General features: G+C 40.3%; 1 protein-coding gene across 1 annotated transcript in view; it reads right to left on the bottom strand.

The window, feature by feature from the left end:
* Nucleotides 1-19,443, bottom strand: part of GRB10 (growth factor receptor bound protein 10) — an 82,777-nt gene that overhangs the window by 9,465 nt on the left and 53,869 nt on the right. Inside the window, exons 4-11 of the mRNA XM_042837976.1 lie at nt 18,164-18,320; nt 12,831-12,946; nt 9,984-10,058; nt 6,271-6,408; nt 5,540-5,650; nt 3,782-3,880; nt 1,252-1,329; nt 482-598 (exon numbers count right to left, since the gene is read on the bottom strand). Of these exons, the coding sequence (XP_042693910.1) occupies nt 482-598; nt 1,252-1,329; nt 3,782-3,880; nt 5,540-5,650; nt 6,271-6,408; nt 9,984-10,058; nt 12,831-12,946; nt 18,164-18,320 (891 nt within the window). The remainder of the gene's footprint in view (nt 1-481; nt 599-1,251; nt 1,330-3,781; nt 3,881-5,539; nt 5,651-6,270; nt 6,409-9,983; nt 10,059-12,830; nt 12,947-18,163; nt 18,321-19,443) is intronic.

The raw sequence follows: 19,443 nt of genomic DNA, 5'->3' as shown, positions 1-19,443 counted from the left end.
CATGGGGGAAAACTTGTACTGCAGCTGTCTGTCCACAAGACACTATAAACAAGTTACATCAGTTTTCATTGCAAGAGGTTCTGCCTCTTGTATATTCTGCAATTAAACTTACTGGGAGCAAGCCATTAGTCAGAGCCCCAGACTCTTCCATGTGGGGAAGCATTTAATTTGACATATTCCTCCTCAGAGACTGGTTTTGCAAACTGGCAGTAAAGTTCTGGTGAGTCTGCTTTCCCCCTCAACTTTCCTCTGGACACTAGGGGGACAGAGAAGCAGTGGTAGAAGGTTGTTGTGAATGTGACAGTTTTGCTAAAGATGGATATTGACTTTCAGATCTGCATGCTTGCAGTGTGATTGTTTCAGGTCGGATCTAAGCTATACTATGACCAGCACTGCACTAATATCATAGCACACTCTGTGTCTTGGCTCTCAACAGACACTGATGAAAAAAAAAAAATAGAAAAGAAGAGAAAATAGCTACCCTCCAAGCATGTCCTTCTTCCATGGCAGCACTCTGTGCTTCAACAGGATTTTCAATAACTCTTCCTATTTGCCCCGAAAAATCCATTGCTACTAGTGAGTTTTCAGATACACTTCTCTGAAAAGGAATTTTCACTTGTTTCAAAAAACAGGGAAAGAAAAAACCAACTTGAGAGAGTTTCATTTCAAAATGTTTTGCTTTCAGAAGACTTTCCAAAGCTATCCTTCAACAACACGGGAAACATAGCTAATTTTCTTTCCCTTGAAAAGCATTAACAGACACAAAAATACATGGTGTTTCTTCATAGGCCATATGGAATGGAGAAGATCCAAAGTTTCTGTTGTTCAGGTTGCCCACTTGCCCTATTACCATACCCCACTCATTTCCAGGGCCAGCTGGGATCCAAATATAACATCTTCAATTTTAGATAGCTAACAGTCAGCTTTTGGCCCAACTCTTTTTATGAGATTTAGGAGAGTGTTTTGCCAGACCTAAGCTGGCTTCTGCAGGGACAGCCAGATGTCTCTGTGCTGTACATCTCTTAAGTGCCTGGCATATCCAAGATTTTTCACTCACGTGGATAATGTAAACCTAAGATAAGTGGAGAGCCAGCTACATAAATTGTACTCATAAAAAATGTGAACTTTACATTGATATGCTACATAATGCTGAATTCACATTCCTTAGTGTAAAATTTTCCACTTTTAAAATGCAAAAGTAAATACATCTTTTTAAGCACAATAATTAGGGAAACAAAGTTCATTACTTACTACTGGAGTGGAAAAGTGTGGAAGCATGGCTTTTCTCTGCTGGGGAATTCTGTAATTCTGATACAACAGCATTCCATACTGTCAACAGAAAAGTGAATAATTGTTATTCAAGGGTATGCCCTAGAAAAAAAAATTGTAGTGATTCCACTTAAACTGGAACAAGGTGCTGTCAGTTTATTTCCATGATCAGAAACTGTCCCAGAGCAATTTGCATTGAGGAACAGTGATTGGCAGGTGGGAACAGAGCAGTAAGTATGCACAATAACTTTATTTAAAAGGTGGCACTTGTACAAGATTAAGCAAAATACACAGCTCATCTCTGCCACTCTCAGCTATTAACTTATATTCCTTATGGAATACGAGCTTTCACTCAAGGTCCAGATATCATCTCCTCCTCTTTTTACCTTCCAATAATTTGAGATTAAATATATATATATATATATAAAAGATTATATATTATATTATATATTTAAAAGATAACACAAAGATGAAATCAGCTTTCATAATGTTATAATGCTTTCTAATTCACTCGATGTTTTAATAAATTTTGACAGAAAATAACACTTCCAGTATTTTTCTCATCTTTAAAAAGTGAGTGAACTACTCATGTCCCTCCTTCACTGAGATCAATTTTAGAAACACTAGTAGCTAGGACAGTAGGAGAACATCTACTCAGTGCCCTCCCAAGAGGGGCATAACTGAAGTATATCAACACTGCTTACAGAATGTTCTAATTGAAGTTGTATATGTAATTTAATTAATGAGGTAAAACTGTATGATTAGCAAAAGCTGAATCTGTAGGTAAATAAAAAGAAGAGTGACAGCCATAGCCACGAGACACAGCCTTAATTTTCCCCGACTACACGCCTTTAATCATCTTTCACTGTTTCTTAATAACAGAATCTTTTTTTTTTCCTGGCATAAGGGTCAATGTTAGATGCCAGTGCACAGAAACTGAATGCCATACTGCTTTTGCCACAGGTCGCACTGCAAAGAAAGACGCCTCTGAACACATAAGATGCATGCCTACACATTCAGTATGAATAGCTAACTCTACACTGGGGAGGTTCTTCCTTGCCATTCCAGGATCATAGTGTGTTGACCAGTGCACCTAAACTCTTCTTTCTTTTGATGATACCATACATGATAACCTCAAGGCACAATTCACTACAATTAACTGATCCGCTCTTTCTGCAGTTCGCTCACAATGAAAAATTAAGTATAAATCAGAAATAACAGTAACAACAGAGGGAGAAGGGCATTTTGCTGTAGAGGTCTGGAGTGGAGCGAAAGACACAGATTTTGCTGATGTGGCCTGCTGCTTAGGCAGGAAAAGCAACTGTAGTCATTTGGGTAAGAGACCAAGCAAATGGAGCCCACAGCAGCCTCAAGGAACATCCTGGCATTGCCTTGAAGCTGTGTCCCCATCCTAGCGGCTTCCTTGTAGTGCTAACGATGACAAAACATCTTGGGCACAGCTTGGCAGACAGCAGTCACAGACAGCACACGGCGTCCAAGGAGGACCACATCCTGGCCTCATTCCCACTGCAGTATCTGGGGCCAGCCCTGCTCCCTGACATAAAGTAGAGGGATTTTGTGGTTGGCTCTTTCCAAGTATCTGGAATTATATGCTTACTATAGAGAGAGAGCCAAAGTTGACTGAGTTCAGTGTTTCCATTTCTGTTTTGGTGGATCTAGTATGGGGTACCACAGTACCAGTTTCTACATGCCCATACTTTTTTAAATTACATTTCTTTGTTAGATTTTGAAACAGAATACTAGAGATAGGATAAATGCATGGAAGAGAAGTGGGATTTTCATGGGCAACCCATTAGAGAGAACTGGTACATATTTTATATATTTTATTTTCTTATAGGTGTATATTCCCTTTAACATGATGTAGGATGTAGGTAGAATGAACAAAGTAATAGTTGTTTTTGAGGCAGCATCTTCAGGAATAGATTTAAAAAGAAAATAATTTCTGCTTCAAACAGCACAAAATAACCAACTTTCTCCTCAGTTCTTCCTACAGTAAATTTGTTTAAAAAGTACTGAGAAGCCTCTTTCCATATTATCAAGAAATTTAATTATTTAGTCTCAGGTATGAATAACTCTAATATAGAGACAGAGGGGCTTATTTTTGTTATTTAACTTATTGCTGAACCTTCGAAAAATTGAAAAAACTAAGAAGTGTGTAGAAAGCAGTCTGTTCTAGGTGAGATATTCACTTACCATAACCAAAATGTTTTCTTTACGGTACTTGCAAATAAGTGTCACACAGTTTTGTTGGTTCATTCACATACCTTTGCCTCAAACTCTGAAATTATACTGGATTCATATGCACAGAGGATTCATCTCAGTGCAGTGCTTAAAAGTTCGGGAGGGACAGTTCTATCAGGCATGCTGCTCTTAGCCGTTATTTTGGAGGTAGACGACATTCAAGAACATGTAGATATTTTTTAATGAGCAAAAAAATGGCAACTGCAACTTGACAACAGGTGTAGCTCTATTTACAGAAGAAATCTGATACCTTGAGGAGTCGAAAGGCAGTCATCCAGCATGTCCTGCTTTGCTCATCTTCAGCACACAACAACCTCAGTTCCTTCGTTTCATTTCTTACTCTGTTGGGCTATAGTGGATTAGAAAGAATTCAGCTCCATTCAGTAAAAACCAACAACACTGTAAGTTTACTGTAAAATAAAGGCAGATACAGTATATGTCTACAAATTGGACAGAGAAGGCTTACATCGCTCTGAATTCAGCCTCATCAGAAGCTGAACAAGTTTTGAATGAAATTCCTTTCTCTGCTTGATCCAGCAAGATAAACTTCAGAGCTCTGTAATACTTGCAATTCTTGCAGTTTGTAGGAACAAGGTACTCAAGTCATTTCAGAATCAGAAACAAAGAGCACACCTGATTTTGTTTGTTTGGAGATCCAAAGTTTCAGTAACTGATTCTAAGACACTCAGAAGCCTTCAAAAATCAGATATGGAGACCAGATCCTTCCCTACCACACCCTCTTTGCTGTACCACCATCATTCCGATACAGTCATCACTCACTCTGGAAGTTCTCCTGCAGTTTAAAGCTTTTCCTGCTGTTTATGTTCAGATTTTTATGCATCTCCCTGAGCAGTACTCTCATCATCTCCACATGTGGGCCTCCATGTTGCAAGCATCACAGATCAGCCCTCACAACTTTCTAACCTAATGCACTCAGTTGCTGATAGTGGCAGCTTCTGAAGCTGATCATAAATTAAGTGCCCAATACCTGTAGGGAATAACAGGCTTTGTCCTGAATGGACCAGAAATGCCTATATTGGCATGATGCTGTCCTGCAGGGAGTGCTTGGGCTCTTCCCACTGAGTACCTTCCAAATGTCTGCTTCCATCAGTTCAGTACATATCCTTAGCCAGCCTCTACTAAGTCAAACCGAAGCAGACTAGCTCCAGAACAGTTGCTAGGAAGGAGATGACTTCATTTCTGTCAATAAAACCAGCTCCCATCCATATTTTCTTGACAGAAAATGAGATGGAGCTTTGAAGTACTTTTTACTGACATTTCAGTGGCAGCACATAAAAGGGACAACTCTGGATGCAATCCGATCAGGAAAAAGACAACTTATGCTGCTATGCCTTACTCTTCTTCCTCTATAAGAATAAGTTGTACAAGTATATGCATGTGCTAGAGAATGAGTGTCTCTAAAGGAAGCAGTATTAATAATAATTCTAAATGCTAAGAACTCTTCTGAACTGTTTTGGTTATTCTTGCCAAAAATGCAATGCTATCCATCAGCACAACAATTTTAGAATCCTTAAGGGCAACTGCTTATTTGTATTTCTATCTTCCATGACAATCTTTCACTTGAAATAAATGCAAACCTCTGGCCCATAATTATAGTACAGTTACACAGGATCACAGTTTGATCTTTGCTGCTACACAGTTCTGGTGCTCACTATCCAAAGAATCTTTCCTGTTTCATCACAGTACCAGAAGAAAATGATTTCATGTGTAAGGTGAACCAAGGTCACCTCACAGGCACACCATGCTTCAGCACTGAGCTGATCCTGCACAGAAATTTCCCAATCCAAAGAAGCAACAGACAAAGTGTTAAAAATGTCACATAAAATGATGGCAAGATTCATAGAACGTCTGCCAAACAAAAGACTTTCAAGATCAGGTTTTCCTGACAGGAATACTTGCTGACTTTTACATACAAACCCCATTTAGCTGGCAGGGCTCTGAGCTACTGTCACCATCTTGTATTCTGAAAGAACTTTGTGAGATTTACCTTTATACAAAATCCATACTCGGCAGGTGCATTGTACAACTTCTTGCCTGCTATCAATGAGAAGATATTGCTGTCTTCTAGGTCAGCCAACAATTGCAAATGTCTTGGCTCCTGCAGGAGTAATGTGTTTTAGAACATGTAAGAATAACCTTCTGGAACACCTTGCTGCAAGCTCTGCAATCTTGAAAGACCAACATCCAACAGAGGGCAGTATGTGAACACTTTGCTCCTCTCAGACAGCCTGAAGTGGACATTGCATGCTGCAATTACCAGCCTACTAGCCTAAGGTGCTTCATAGAAGTTGACAAAGTATTTATTCCAATGCACTGAATTGAAAATGGCATAGCCTATTTCATTGCTTCTGGAAACTCTGAAAATAAGATAATGCAAAATATTTTTTGAAGTAGCATTTAAAATAGATTAACCAACAACATGTTTGAAAAGTAGGATTTTTCTTGCTAACCTTGTTAAGGTGACTTCAGCAATCACAATTCTGTTGTCTGGCTAGGTTGGTTTTGTTATATAACACAGTTACACAGCCACTGTCATAAACTGAGCCCAAGACTTGTTTTCATTTGATCATGGTTTGCTTATCCTTTTCTATGCAATAAAAAGGGAAACACTTTGTGCAAATATTAAAAAAGAAAAAAAAAAAAAAAAGAAAAAAAAAAATCCACTGTAGAAGAAGAAAATCACATGCTAGTAGTTGCAACTTCTTTTTTTAATCTTACCTTTGAAGTTCCTTTTGTAGAACAATAAAGTCCTGATCTCCTCAAACACACATACAATTTCTTCCATGATTTCCTACCCAGCTCCTTCACATGCAAGAAACCTTGTATTTCAGGACAGCTACTGGAGTTTAGAAAGTTCTGTTGGAGATGAAAACATAAGCGATAACTGTCCTAAGCATTTATCATAAAATCAACATTTTTCTTTGCAGAAAAGACAGGCAAATTGCAAGTCACTTCACTGACTTTGGGCACTGTTTCACTGTATGCTTAAATTGACCTACATGTTTTAACTGATTTACAGCCAAGATGGGCATTCCTTCTCCTCCTATCACATCTACCTGGCTAACTTTCGGCCATTTCCTTTGTGCCATGACTAGCAGCCTTAGTGATGCAAAGCCCAATGAACTACTGTTCAAACCCTCCCCAGTCCAGAATAGCTCATGTCTTGACAGATAAATGAAATGTGCCAAGACATCCAGTCTCCACACAGTTTCAACTGGAGGCAATTTGGCAACATGGCCAGGGGCACAGAACAGCAACGGCCACTGGCAGCTACAGCTGGACTGGTTTGAATGCAGATGTGAAGCAGGAGCCTTAATTACGAAGTTCGTGTTTCTGAATGTATGGTTCTGAAGCAGAATCTCAGTGTTTATTATACAGCAGGTTTATCTATAGTATGGTAAAAACAGTCAATTCAGGCTCACGACTAAATCCTTCTCTGCATCCTCATTCTACTTGTGCTTGACCTGAAAGGACCTAAAGTAAGCATATTCATTATTTAAAGAAAGTAATAGCCCGTCCATGCAATTCAGCCAACTAATCTAACTTGGAAACATTGGCCAAAATCTGCAACTTCATCCAAAGTTTCAGAGTGGGAACAGCCTACTGCAGGCTTCCCCATACCAAAGTCCCGTACAGCATACATGCACCTGTCCCAGGGCAAGGCGTATGACAGGCCTCGGGGATTGGACTCAATCACTTCCCGAGGCTCCTCCCAACCCCTGCAATTCTGTGATTCTGTGACAACAGAGTACATAATTCAGAGAGAAACTCAGAGCAGTAAAATAAATGTCAGCAATGATACTACACCTCCAGATCCAGAAGTATTTAAGTTACGTTCTTGGCATAATTAGAGGGACCACATATGGAATCATTTCTTTTGCCGTATGTCAAAGGAAGGAAGTATTAACTATGGTTAGCCAGTTGATGGATTGTTCCTTTACTACAGTGGGCTAGATTTTTAAATGACAGAGAGCTTGGTAAGTAAGTTAAATGCCAAACTCTTAATAAATTCATGTAATAGGAAGAAAAATTCATAAAACCTGTTGGTCTAGATACCTCTGAAATGTTGTATTTTGGTGTTATTTGGTAGGCAGTGCTCACAGAAAACAAACCAAAAACCACTGGCCTTTGTTAGAATTTTTAGTTGCATTAAAATTCACTCATTTTTTATTTCCCTCCCAACATCTTATCTAACAGACTAGAAAAGCATAGTCAAATGTCTTGCTGTTTATAGTATAAATCTACTTCCCAGCTCTGGAAATTAGAGACCAAAGGAAGGCAATATTCTCTCAAAGGCAGCTAAGCTATAGTCCAGGTAGATAAAACCAAAAGTAAACTAAGATGCAAGATTTTTGTATATCTGAGCAAGCCTAACATCAGAGAAAACAGATCCCACCATTATTAATGCTATTGTTAAGACTAGAAATAATAACTCTTAAAGCTGCACATGATATTCTGACATGATGCTTCATTTCTTTGCTATACACTGTGTAACTAACAAACCAGTGCATACACTCAATGTCTGAGGTAGTCTTGGATGCAACATGCTTAATGACTACTGGATTGCAGGAAGTTTACCTTCAACAAATTACAGCAGTCACTGAAATTATGAACAACAGTTGCATGTTTGTTTTTAAAAGCAAAGGGATATTTAATATAAATGCGTTAAGTAAGATTTATTTTTACAGTTGTACAACAAACTAAAGAGTATGTATCCATGCTCTCTGTCCAACTCTCTTGCACTGTTAATCCCTTAGTCAGCTCTTTTCCAGGACGGCACCTAACTGAACCTTCATGGAATCAACTCTCCTATTTCACAGTGTTGTACAGTTTTCCTATGAAATTGCACTAGGCTCCCAACTTTCCAAAATTTCTTGCTCTTTTAATCAGTCCTTCTTCTCATGCTAACGAGCAAACTTGATTCCACACTTAACACTGCTAAAGAATCTAAGGTGTATTCACTTCTACTCCAACCAGTTTGGGTTCCTGATTACCACGAGATAAAGCACTGGAAAGAGTGCTTGCCCATTCAGAGTGCTTTCTCTCTGTGTGGGACACATCCCTGCAGATTACCCAGACTGAATAAGTAGGCCATGAAGTACTTGCATGGCGACATGAAGGAGAAGTTCCTGCTCTAGAAGTATTTAGTGGCCATGAAAGGCTGGGTCCTAATTAGAGAAGTACGAGTGCAAAGTTGACCCAAGGACATTTGACTTTGTTGCACGTGAATTTCATTTTTAATTACAGAAACTGTCTTTTTGTTTCCCCCAAAAATGCATGTTCGTGCATCAAGCTCTTTTTGGTGAAAATGGAACCATTATTTATTAGATTTTAAAGTGGTTAGAGGTCAAAATGAGCAAACTAGTTCAAAAGCGAGTGGAAAATTCAGTTTTACCGAGTGGTCAATGTGAATTTGCACATGTGCAAAATGACAGAAATCAGTAGAGTTATTTGTACTTTGTTCATATACTTGAGCCTTCTGCTTTATAATTTTCCCATGTTATTCACAGTACATGTTATTCACGTCTTTCAGGCACCACTGTCTTACACACTGAATATGGTATTACTTAACAGTGTGTTTTAATTTGGCCTCAACACACCTGTGAGTTAAATGTCTCCTGTTTGAGAAAATGACTTAAAGTGAAAAAGATTTGACCAGAGGGTTTAGCATAGCGTGCTTAAATGTAAAGTTTAAGTGAACAAGCTACAGGTCAGGGTGGTAGCCCTTCTGCATCGTCCTCAAAGATTAACTGACTGCACCATAGTTACTTCATGAGCAAGCAAGAAACTGTACAGTGACATCAAAACTTCAGTAAAAATTCAGGGCACATACAAGTCACTGCCACCCAGATTACAGAACTCTAACAACACACAGGGTACACACACCTGTAATTTGGGCTGGGAAGCTTTATGTGGGGTAACTTTGCAAATAATACACCTAGTTTTCTGTAATTATCTGCATGCACTTTGGTTACTTTAAAATACTTTTGGTTACTTTAAAAATACTCGGTGTGTTAGGATTAGGAACCCAAAGCACAATCTAGGACTTCTATCTGAACTACTGACAGAAGTCAGCAAGGGGGGTAGCAGCTAGTAGCACAAAAACACTAGAGAAGGAGAGAAAGTAAGTCCTTTTGTGACAGTAATACACAGAGGCAGCTGCCTCTGGGTACCCACAGAGCATCTACCTGAGAAAGCTCAATAACCATGGAACAAATACATATGAATACAGATACAAATACTTTGTGTTTGTACCTTACATTTCAAAGCCAATCAGTTAGCTCTTTGTCAGGTCCAACATTAGTAATACCTGCTAACTAAGCAGTCTTTCCCCAACCAGCCATTTCTAGACCTCTAAATTCCCCCTCCCCTTTCCCCTAACCTCTCCCCTACAGTTCCAAAACCTTGTGCACACAGATAACTTCCAGTACCTGCAAAAGTTGTGACTGTGGAATACTGCCATTTGTTTGTTGGCACCAGGCAACCATCTGCTCTGGAAAGAAATTCTAAACACAAGAAAACAAATGTAAGTCATACTATATTTGAACACTTTTATATAGAATCAGTGAAATTTTGTTCCAGTCATAATTTTATCAAACTATCATTCTTAAATCAACTTGGAGATCTCTTTTCACACAAAGTAACACTAGGGCTTTTAAGTGCCATTCTTTCCTCCCTTCTGGTCACCAAAGCTGTAAGCCATGAGGCCATGCAGCCAGAATCTAGATTTTTAAACATCTTGTACACAGTACTTCCTAAGTTCATTTTCCCAATGCTTCCTCTTCTTCTGAGGGCTTTCTGGGTCTTTAAAGGCCACTACTTTCTAGGGAGGGACAGGAAAAATGACCCTGCAGGTTGGGTACTCAACAGCTCTTGTTTATTGCACATTTTGCCACTGAATTTCAGTGTTTACCTCTCTATCCAGGAAGGCTATCACAAACTCTCTGTAACTCCACTTGCCTGCAGAACAGGAGAAATAAAAGGATATCTCTAACTTGCAGAGCCAAACAGGATGAAAATGCATTAAAAGAAATCTCATGTGGAAATGCTGCAGAATCTCCAGTAAGTACTTTTACCTTCAATAGTACTCTCCTTTTATCCAAATTATAGTTCTTTGGCAATGCATCTGTCCGAACCTAAAACTTGCTCAATTCCATCAGAACACTCCACATGAGTTGCCATTCAAGGCTTAAGTGTGACTGTTGATGCTTTCAGTTGGTTGTTTAACAATGAGTTTACATTCAGGACTTCAAACTTTTCAATCCATCTTTTGTAAAACCTACCCCTATATCTATTTGCAGTTCAGGATGATATAACACAGCCCACTATTTTTTCTTGTAACGACCAGTCAGCTGTGTGTTCTAGGAAATGAAATACTAAAAACTTAAAAGGACAAGTGCAACGATTCTGACTGATGTCACATTCCCTGTTTCACATGCTACATTTGAATAATGTCAAAGTAAGCGCCTATTCTCTTCTCCCCCATCCTGTCATCACAAAGCAAATATTGCCTAACACAAAAACAAGGTGCTTCTGCAGACATTTTAATTTTCAGCCCTTCTTCACAGTATCTCATTCATGCTGAATCTTTACATCACAAAAGTCAAACAGCTCCTTGCTAAACAGATTACTTGATTTACATTTTTTTCCTTCAGTTCTCCTTTTCTTTTACCATGTTTAAAAATGCTCATGTAATTCAGTACAATTCTGTTAAATCAGTCTTGAAATATTTCAACATTATTTCAAGCACGAAGACATGCAGAAATGCCTGAAATAAAACAATGGCTACAACACAATGAATAACAACAAAAAATGTTCTAGTTGAAAACATTACCACTCATCAGGCAATATAGATTTCAGTCTTTAAGGCATAAAGAGAAGCACTGAAGAGAAATCACTCTTCTGCCAGGTAGGTTGCACAATGAATTATGAAAGCTAACATTTACCAGCTTCTTTGAGAAGAAACAGTGCCATATGGCAATAGCTAATGCAATGGATAGGAAGCGTTTGCATTCTTCAACCAAAAGAATGATTTATTCTCAGATTGCAAGAGTCTGGGACTGAATGCCAAGCATTCTGCGTCTTACTCCCCTACTCTGTTATTAATTAAAGCACACCACATTAAACTATGTGCTAGCTCTTATGATACCAAACGTTCTGTAAAACACTCATGTGTTTTACACTGAACATTTACAATGAACACTCAGGTGTTCACTGGTTATCAGATGGGAAGTTCAACAGAAGCGCAAAATTACAAACATTTTGTGTGCAAGAAGGTTTCAAGCAGTAAATCAAGGCATGAGCTCCAAAGCAAGCACTAAGAAATGACAAACGCGTGTGGAGGAACATATGTGAGGATGCAGCAGTTGTGCCTGACTGTCCATGAGAAAGGAAATTAATTTCTCACCTGCAATAACTTCTGCAATGAGTTTTCATGTGACCTCAGGTATCTTTTTGCTTCTGGCACCAGAAATACCAGACTGACACAAAATCTGCTCTAATCTAAACCTTCTTCAGATTGCCCTCCCTTCAGCAGTTTAGATGAGCTGCACCAACTGACTTAGGTTCACGTCACTTGCCTGCTCCCACTTAACTGTTCAGATAAAATCTGAGAAGTAATTCCCAAATAAGCAACTACACTACAGACAGTTGAAAATTACATCATTCTAAGGGCATGATAAGAGCAGTGTTACACACAGTTATGATATACCACTTACTTTTCTAACATGGATAAACGTGAGGGCATGGAGAGGGTGAGTTTCAATGAGTAGCAAAGACAGAGCACACTAGTAAGGCACAGCCACATGGGAGACAACATTCAACATATATTTATCATGAAGAATCGTAAATTCCTTGTACATAACAAGGGGTTACAAAGAGATTTTTTTAGTACTACTCTCAGAAATTAAAAACTTGATACTGTATACTATTTGATCAACTTGCATCAAATCAAGGAACTTTGGGAAAGAATGAGAAAATTTGCTTGTTTTTCTTGAATCAATAAAGATTTTTCTGTGTTGGTCACACTCCAACACAGCAATGGTGATTTTTAAACAAGTATATAAAGCCTCATCATAGAAAAACAGTTGAGGCTTTTAGGCTGGGAATAGAATACAAGGAATATAAACATCACTTACAATTTCTTTGGAAAGATTTCTGTTTGGTTTTGTTGTGCTTTTTTCTTTATTAAATAGATCTTCTAAGACCTAGCAGTGCCCATCACTGTTACTGCAACCCATCCTCCTCTGTGGTACAAACAATGAAGTAGAAAGACTCACCATGGGATTTTTGAAAAATTCATATTTTGCATAATTCTTCCTGAACAAAAATTTACTTTCACTTCCCATTGTAGACTCAACTTGAACTATGAGCTCATGATCTTCCAAGCATCTCTCTGTGGAAAAAGAACATAATGTTAACACACAACCAACGAGAGGCAGCAGCAAAATCAACTTCCAGAGAATATTAGTGAAAGCAACTTAGTATAATTCCATTATCTTTATTGAAGTTAACAAAGCATTTTATAGCTCTCAAATTATACTGTCATGAGGTTTTAAAGGAACTAGGGCTTAAGCATTACAAAGTTTAATGTTACATGCCAGAGTTTGTTAAAAATATCTTTTGCTGGGGCTACACAAGAATGGACTTCTGAGAAAAGAAGAAACAAGATTTTTTTGTGTGCCTCACTGTCTGTCAGTAGCTTAAATAATACACACTAATCTCTGCCTTGGTTTTTTTTCTATTTGCTGTGGAACTGGAAACATGGAAAGATTTAAGGGGGAAAAAATTGTGAAAAGGCCACTGTTAGGTCTTGAACTATAGTGGAAATACAGTGTCTTATTTGACTACGCTCTATTAAAATAGTTCATTTCAAGGTGAACTTCAGGCCTTTATTGTAGATGCTAGACAATGGGGTTTATTATGAAAAAGGTCACAGGATCTACTTTACAAGAATACTGACAGAGACAAATGTTTTGTACACATGACAGGGCAATTTTCTGCTCTACATTTGGTTACAAGGTAACTCCCCATAACCACTATTTCTTTGGTCAAAAGAATGACACATCAAAGCATGATCAGATAGCTTAACAAATCCAATTCAGTGAAAGCAGTAACTCAAAAGAGGGCAACTGGCCTAAGTGTACACTACTAAATGAAATCATTATCTTGGCAAATCTTCAAAAGTTTCTAAGAAAATACGTAATGTTCTTCAAAAGTCTCATAGCCAGTACTTTCCTCTCATATATAATAGGGAATAAAAAGTGAGATCAAACAAAAAGTGACTTTCACGTAGCTCTATCCAAATCACATCACTGGCTGACCAAAAAAGTCTGGATAGCCCCTTCCCCACTTCATATTCCTGCATCCTGCATTCTCACAAGTAGAAATGCCAGCCAGCCCCCCAGGTTCACCTGGGGAATATTCTGGATATAAAGCAACCGGTATCTCAAAAAGCAGCACGTTCTGGAATGTCACTTGAATTATCTGAGCTGGCATAATGACGCTAAGTTCTTTGAAAATTTAACTCCTCCCTGAATGATCCCATTGTCTTTCATCTGCACTTAGACTGTCAGTCATCACCATCTCATTGATGAACTCAGAATTTGCCATGCTTTTACAATGTCCAGCTTTGCTACAGATTACATGTCAACACTGAAAATTTTCCACATTGGGTGGCTTTTACATTAAGAGCTGCTTCCTAATGCATTAGCCACAACACCACTTTTAGGGACAGTTCTTTGACTAATGTACACTGGAACACTACCACTGATATAACTTAATGACATTTCATACTACCAGAGTCCTCATCATCTGAATCCCTCTACATTATCTAGAGGCTTCACAGGTGAAGTTTCAAATATTGCCACTGATTTATTGCTGTTGTCATGGTTTGAGAAAACCCCTTAGGTCAGTCTCCTCTCTTCACACCATGAGGAAAATGATGGGACTTTGAGGGTGGATGGTCTTTCCATTGTTTTTTTTGTTCGTTTGTTTTTGCTTTTGTTTTTCCTCCAAAAATTTGCTAAGTTATATTGATAGTAATCTTCATCACAGTATGAACCCCGAAAGAAATGCTTTACTGCTGGATGCTTCTGTTACCTCACAAAGTTGTGATCTTTGCTTTCCTAACACACTGTAGACTTGCCTAAAGGCAAGGACAAACCATGTCTCCTTTCTTCTGCAGTACAGAAGAACAGTTGTCAGTTTGGCATTCATAGGTCAAGTATGTGAAAGGAAGTTAGTCTGGGTTGGCAGCTTAGAAAATCCTGGGCAATTTGCACTAGGTTAGTACAAGTGGTACGGAATGCCATTTGATATGCCAGCAACTAAACTTCAGCCCTGCTTTGAGCTTTCTTTTACAAAACCAGAAGCACAGATGTCAGCCTGTTAAGTTCAACAGGTCAGTTTGTCTTCAAGTGTCATTGCAGCAAAAGTGACCAGAAATATCTCTTTCCTTATCAGATAGGATTGACTCAGTCTCCTCTAAGCAGGTGCTGGAGGAACAGAACATACTTCTTTTTTTCCTCCAAACTGCCCTCCATTACCAACTAGACATATACAGAAGTGTGGAACTGACACAAGGTGGGAACATTAGTCAGATTCCATACTGAAAAACACACAGGCATGTCCCATAATTAAGTGTGAAAAAGCCCACCCTGTTTTTGTATTCTAGCAAGCAGTGTGGGTTACACTTTTAATTTGTTCACATTAAAGCAAATCAAATTCAATACAAGTGTAAACAAAAAATATATGCATGAAACTCTGCATTATTATTTCTATTAATTTCTAATACAGATATCTCATCCTATTCCTAAATTAATGATAGTTAAGATTGGAGTAGCACGAGGAGAACAGCACATTTTAAGAAGAGCTTAGGTATATATTTCCAGATACAAATGAAATTACATGACCAAGTTTCACACTGCTTACATCTTGACCACAAAGCATTTTAGATAGATACTAGTTGCAAAGTGCAGCAGCAATCATTTACACATGTCAAATCTAAGCGAGTCTCATGATAGATTGCCACCATTGCCTCCAGTGAAAGTAAAAATAATCTGTGCAATCCAATAGCTGCTATTTGCAAGCTTGTATGTTGTTTGGAAGACAATTGAGTATGTGCGGAAAGTAACCAGTTAGAGGAAGGCTCCTTAAAAACTGGGACCTAGAAGATCACCACAGTGATAACTACATGGTAGCGCTGAAGATTTACTCTTGTCCTCAGTCTGACCAGTACTAAAAGATGAACTGGTTCTGCAAACAGAACTCTTTTGAAACCAACGCTTGGCAAGCCCAAGAAAAAGATGTTAAATGAAAGGAATTTGCTTCCTTTGGTGGGCTTCTGGATTGCCACCTGCAGCTCCAAGTCAGCAAAGACATCTCAATGTATCTTCTATAGAAACATAAGATCACAGGATTCTCGCTGCTCTGAAAACATTTTTCTTTCCACACTGCTAAATTCCTATCCATCATGGCTTCCTATTTCTGCTACATCAGACATGCTATCTTAATTTTAGAGGGAAAAATACGGAACTTCGGTCAGCTACTGGTATCTTCACCTGAGGTGAGGAGATTAGTACCTTAATCTGACAGTATTTGACATACATAGGGAGGCACTTAGGTCACCAAGAACCTGAAAGTATGCAGCCACATAGCAGAACTCAAACTGCAACCACAAGAGGGTGAACGCTTAGAAGCTGGCATTTGAAATTCATTGCGTATGTCGCAATGAACGCTTAGGTCCCCAAAAGATGAATTTTTATCCCCTTCTCTGCCCACACCCCTTCAAGCACTAAACATGTAAATTCTGTATCGTGTCTTTTCGACACTCGAAACGTTCGCCTCACGCCCTCAAACAATGCGCTGCTTTGCCTGGCCTTCAGCTATGGAGCCTGGGGACAAAGTCTGGTGGCTGCTGGCGTCATCGCCTACACCCCTACTTCTGTGGGACAGCCTTTGTGCTCCGCTGAGAGCGAGAGCCCCGAGACAGGCAGGCTCTAATGTATATAAATGCAGCTGATAAGTATCTTGCTCTTTTCCCATCATTGTTAATTACCAAGTTATTTGTGTGTAAACAGAAGCTTTTGATTTCCTAATCAGCCTCCTGCCCGTTTCATTCAGAGATGTCACACACCAGAGTTTGACAGCACAATTAGTCACCATGGAAGCTATTGTGATGTCACAAACACTGAATTGTGGCATCATTGAATGAATCTGGCAGGAGAAGGATGTTGGTCACAAAGGAGAAGGCTTCTGTTTACACAATACCTTGGTAATCAGCAATGATGGGAAAGGGAATATAGCAAAAGGGAGCCTGGTAGTTTAATGAGCATTGATAAAACTCAACATTTGTAAAGGCTGTTACAAGTGTGCATATGGCACATGAAGCAAAGGACATAAAGATTCTGTAATTTATACCTTAATTCTTCACCTCATCCTTTGTCCTCAAAACTGAAAGTATACCACAGCTATATACAAATGCTTCCTGTTAATTTTTTCACAGATTTATATATTAGGAGAGATACTCAATTAAAATCTCTGAATAATCAGAATATCCAACCATTCCTCTTCTTTTTTTTCTTCTTTCTTTTTTCGAGTGCTATTCTGTGGAGCAGTGAATCTATGTTAAGCAGTGTCAACATGGGGCACTGTATTTCCAGCAAATTCTTTTTTATTCATAAGGATTCTGAATTACGTTTTGAGAACTAAAAAACTCTATTAGCTACAGACAGCAGTCACAGTCCTAGTGCTGTTGGCTGCAGCTTACAGTTTGTCTTCCTTTATTTTCTAGAAAAAGACTCACCATTAAGCACATCGACTAATACTCCAAATGCTACGCTTTTCTAAAGCACTGTCCTATGGCAGAATTTTAGACAGCACATCTGAACAATATGTAGTTGCATACTGTGCATCAGAGCCACGCAACTCATCAGAGCCACAAAATAACAGGAAAAGCAAGACCGAATAACACAAGATTCCTTCGGGTAGTGTAATTAAACCGATTTGTGGTGTTATTTAACTCCTCACAGTTTTTCTTCTTGCTGCCTTCTTGGAAATGTAACCATGACACCTTAATTCCAGTCAGGTGAAGAATACTGCCTGGGGAGCAGATGCCACCACTGGTCCGGGGTCTGCCCATGTACCTGGTGGTGCCACTGCTTTTCCTTCCCCAGGTCAAGGTTGGCAGCCCCCTGCTCCTCCCCACCCCCGCTCCAGCTTCCATAAGCATTGCTGAGGGCATGTGAAACCGAGTGTGCTCTCCAGGGCTCTGACTGGTGATGAGCTGAGCTGTTAACAGGACCAGCTCCATGGATCAGGCTTAATTTGCCTAAGCTGTTTATGTGCAATAGCTTCAGACACAGCAAGGTAGCAACAGAGCTCTAGCGTGAGGATTAGGCAGTTACTGTTATTTTTTAAAATAAAAACAGAAGATGGGAAACAAGAGAAAGGCTTAACACAACAAATTGCAATACACAAAGGCACGTATGTGGCTTCAGCTAATGTCACAAATAAAAGCAGCAGAAAGGAAACGATCCAGCTGAAAGCGCATTCACATGAACCACCCGTCAGGTCCCCAGGTAACCACGCCACCCCTTTAACCATTCCCTACCTAATCCTAGGTGAGGGTGATGCTCCACTAGAGTCCAGCTGTTATCATCCACACAATGACTTTTGTAAACCAGCAGCTGGCAGAGGTCCCTGGCTGTCATGTCTGCTAGAATCTCGACCACTTTGCTCGTTCCATCTTCACTAAAGACTTTTACATCCTGCAACATAAAGGGTACACTTACAGATCAGCAGCTCTGGAAAGAGGCAAACCGCACGGCCGCCGCCGGACGGAGCGAGTCCTCGTTGTGCCTGGGCTGGGGGAGCTGCAGCAGGGGCACGTCGGGTGGGCGTGTGGCACTGGGCAGCACTGGTGGCGAGGCCTTGGCCTCCTGCCCCTCCCCCAGTGCCTCCCTGCACCAGACAAAGATGAAGCAGCGTTAATAGGACCACATAGACAGGAGCAAGCCGGCAGCAGGTTCTTTATCAGGCTGTGCGAGGAAAGCAAATGTGAAAAACGAAGGGAGTGAGCGCTCCTGCAGGGCACTGGGGTGCAGGAAGGCAGACGTGGTGGGCACCTGCTGTTCTCCCGTTGGTGCAGTTGGAGGCCTCTGGATGCTGGCGGAGTGGCAGGCCAGGACCCTGGGGAGAAAATGGCTTGTGGAGCCCTGCTAACTTTGGGCTGCCGTGCTGGGGAAGTGCCACGCGCGGCTCAGTACACGCAGTGCTCTCCTTTCCCGACTTCTCCATCCTGGTTTCTGAGTGCTTCGGAACCAAACCTGCCTGACCCACACATCCCAGATAATAAAAGAGAGAAAGAGCAAGTCAGGAACCTTCTCCCCACCTCCTGGATTACACAGATGCTCTCCTCTTGGCATTGTTCTGCTCAGACACGACACAGACACACTTGCTGTGGAATTATGTCCCCCACCAGCCCGCAGCTTGACGCTGGAGAGGAACTCCCCGCTTCCAACGCCGCATTCTGGCCGGAGAAGACAAACCTAACAAAAACCCGGAGGGTAATCCGAGACGGAAAATCTTACCTCAGCAGCACGTAAGAGGCAGCAGTCGGAAGAACAAGATGGCATTTTAAACACCGATCGCCTCTTGGCAGAGAGTTTGCTCTGCTGCCGGCCTCGGGGCCGGGCCGGGCCCTGCCCGCTCAGCACCTGTCGCCTCCCTGCCCGGGCTGCAGAGCGAAGCGGCCCCGCCGAGCTCCGCTCAAAGGGTTACACGCAACCTTTGCGGTAGTGAATCAAACCACACCGCGCAGACCAATCCTAGCCCTCCCTCCGACTGATGTAATCGTTTCCCACACACTATCAGACTTCCAAATTATTCCCG

This window comes from Centrocercus urophasianus, unplaced genomic scaffold, assembly GCF_019232065.1.
Source record: "Centrocercus urophasianus isolate 14NV4802_14NV808 unplaced genomic scaffold, USGS_Curo_1.0 seq_11, whole genome shotgun sequence".
Taxonomy (NCBI): domain Eukaryota; kingdom Metazoa; phylum Chordata; class Aves; order Galliformes; family Phasianidae; genus Centrocercus; species Centrocercus urophasianus.
Note: the sequence above shows the minus strand (reverse complement) of the source record. Positions and strands in the feature narration are given on the sequence as shown.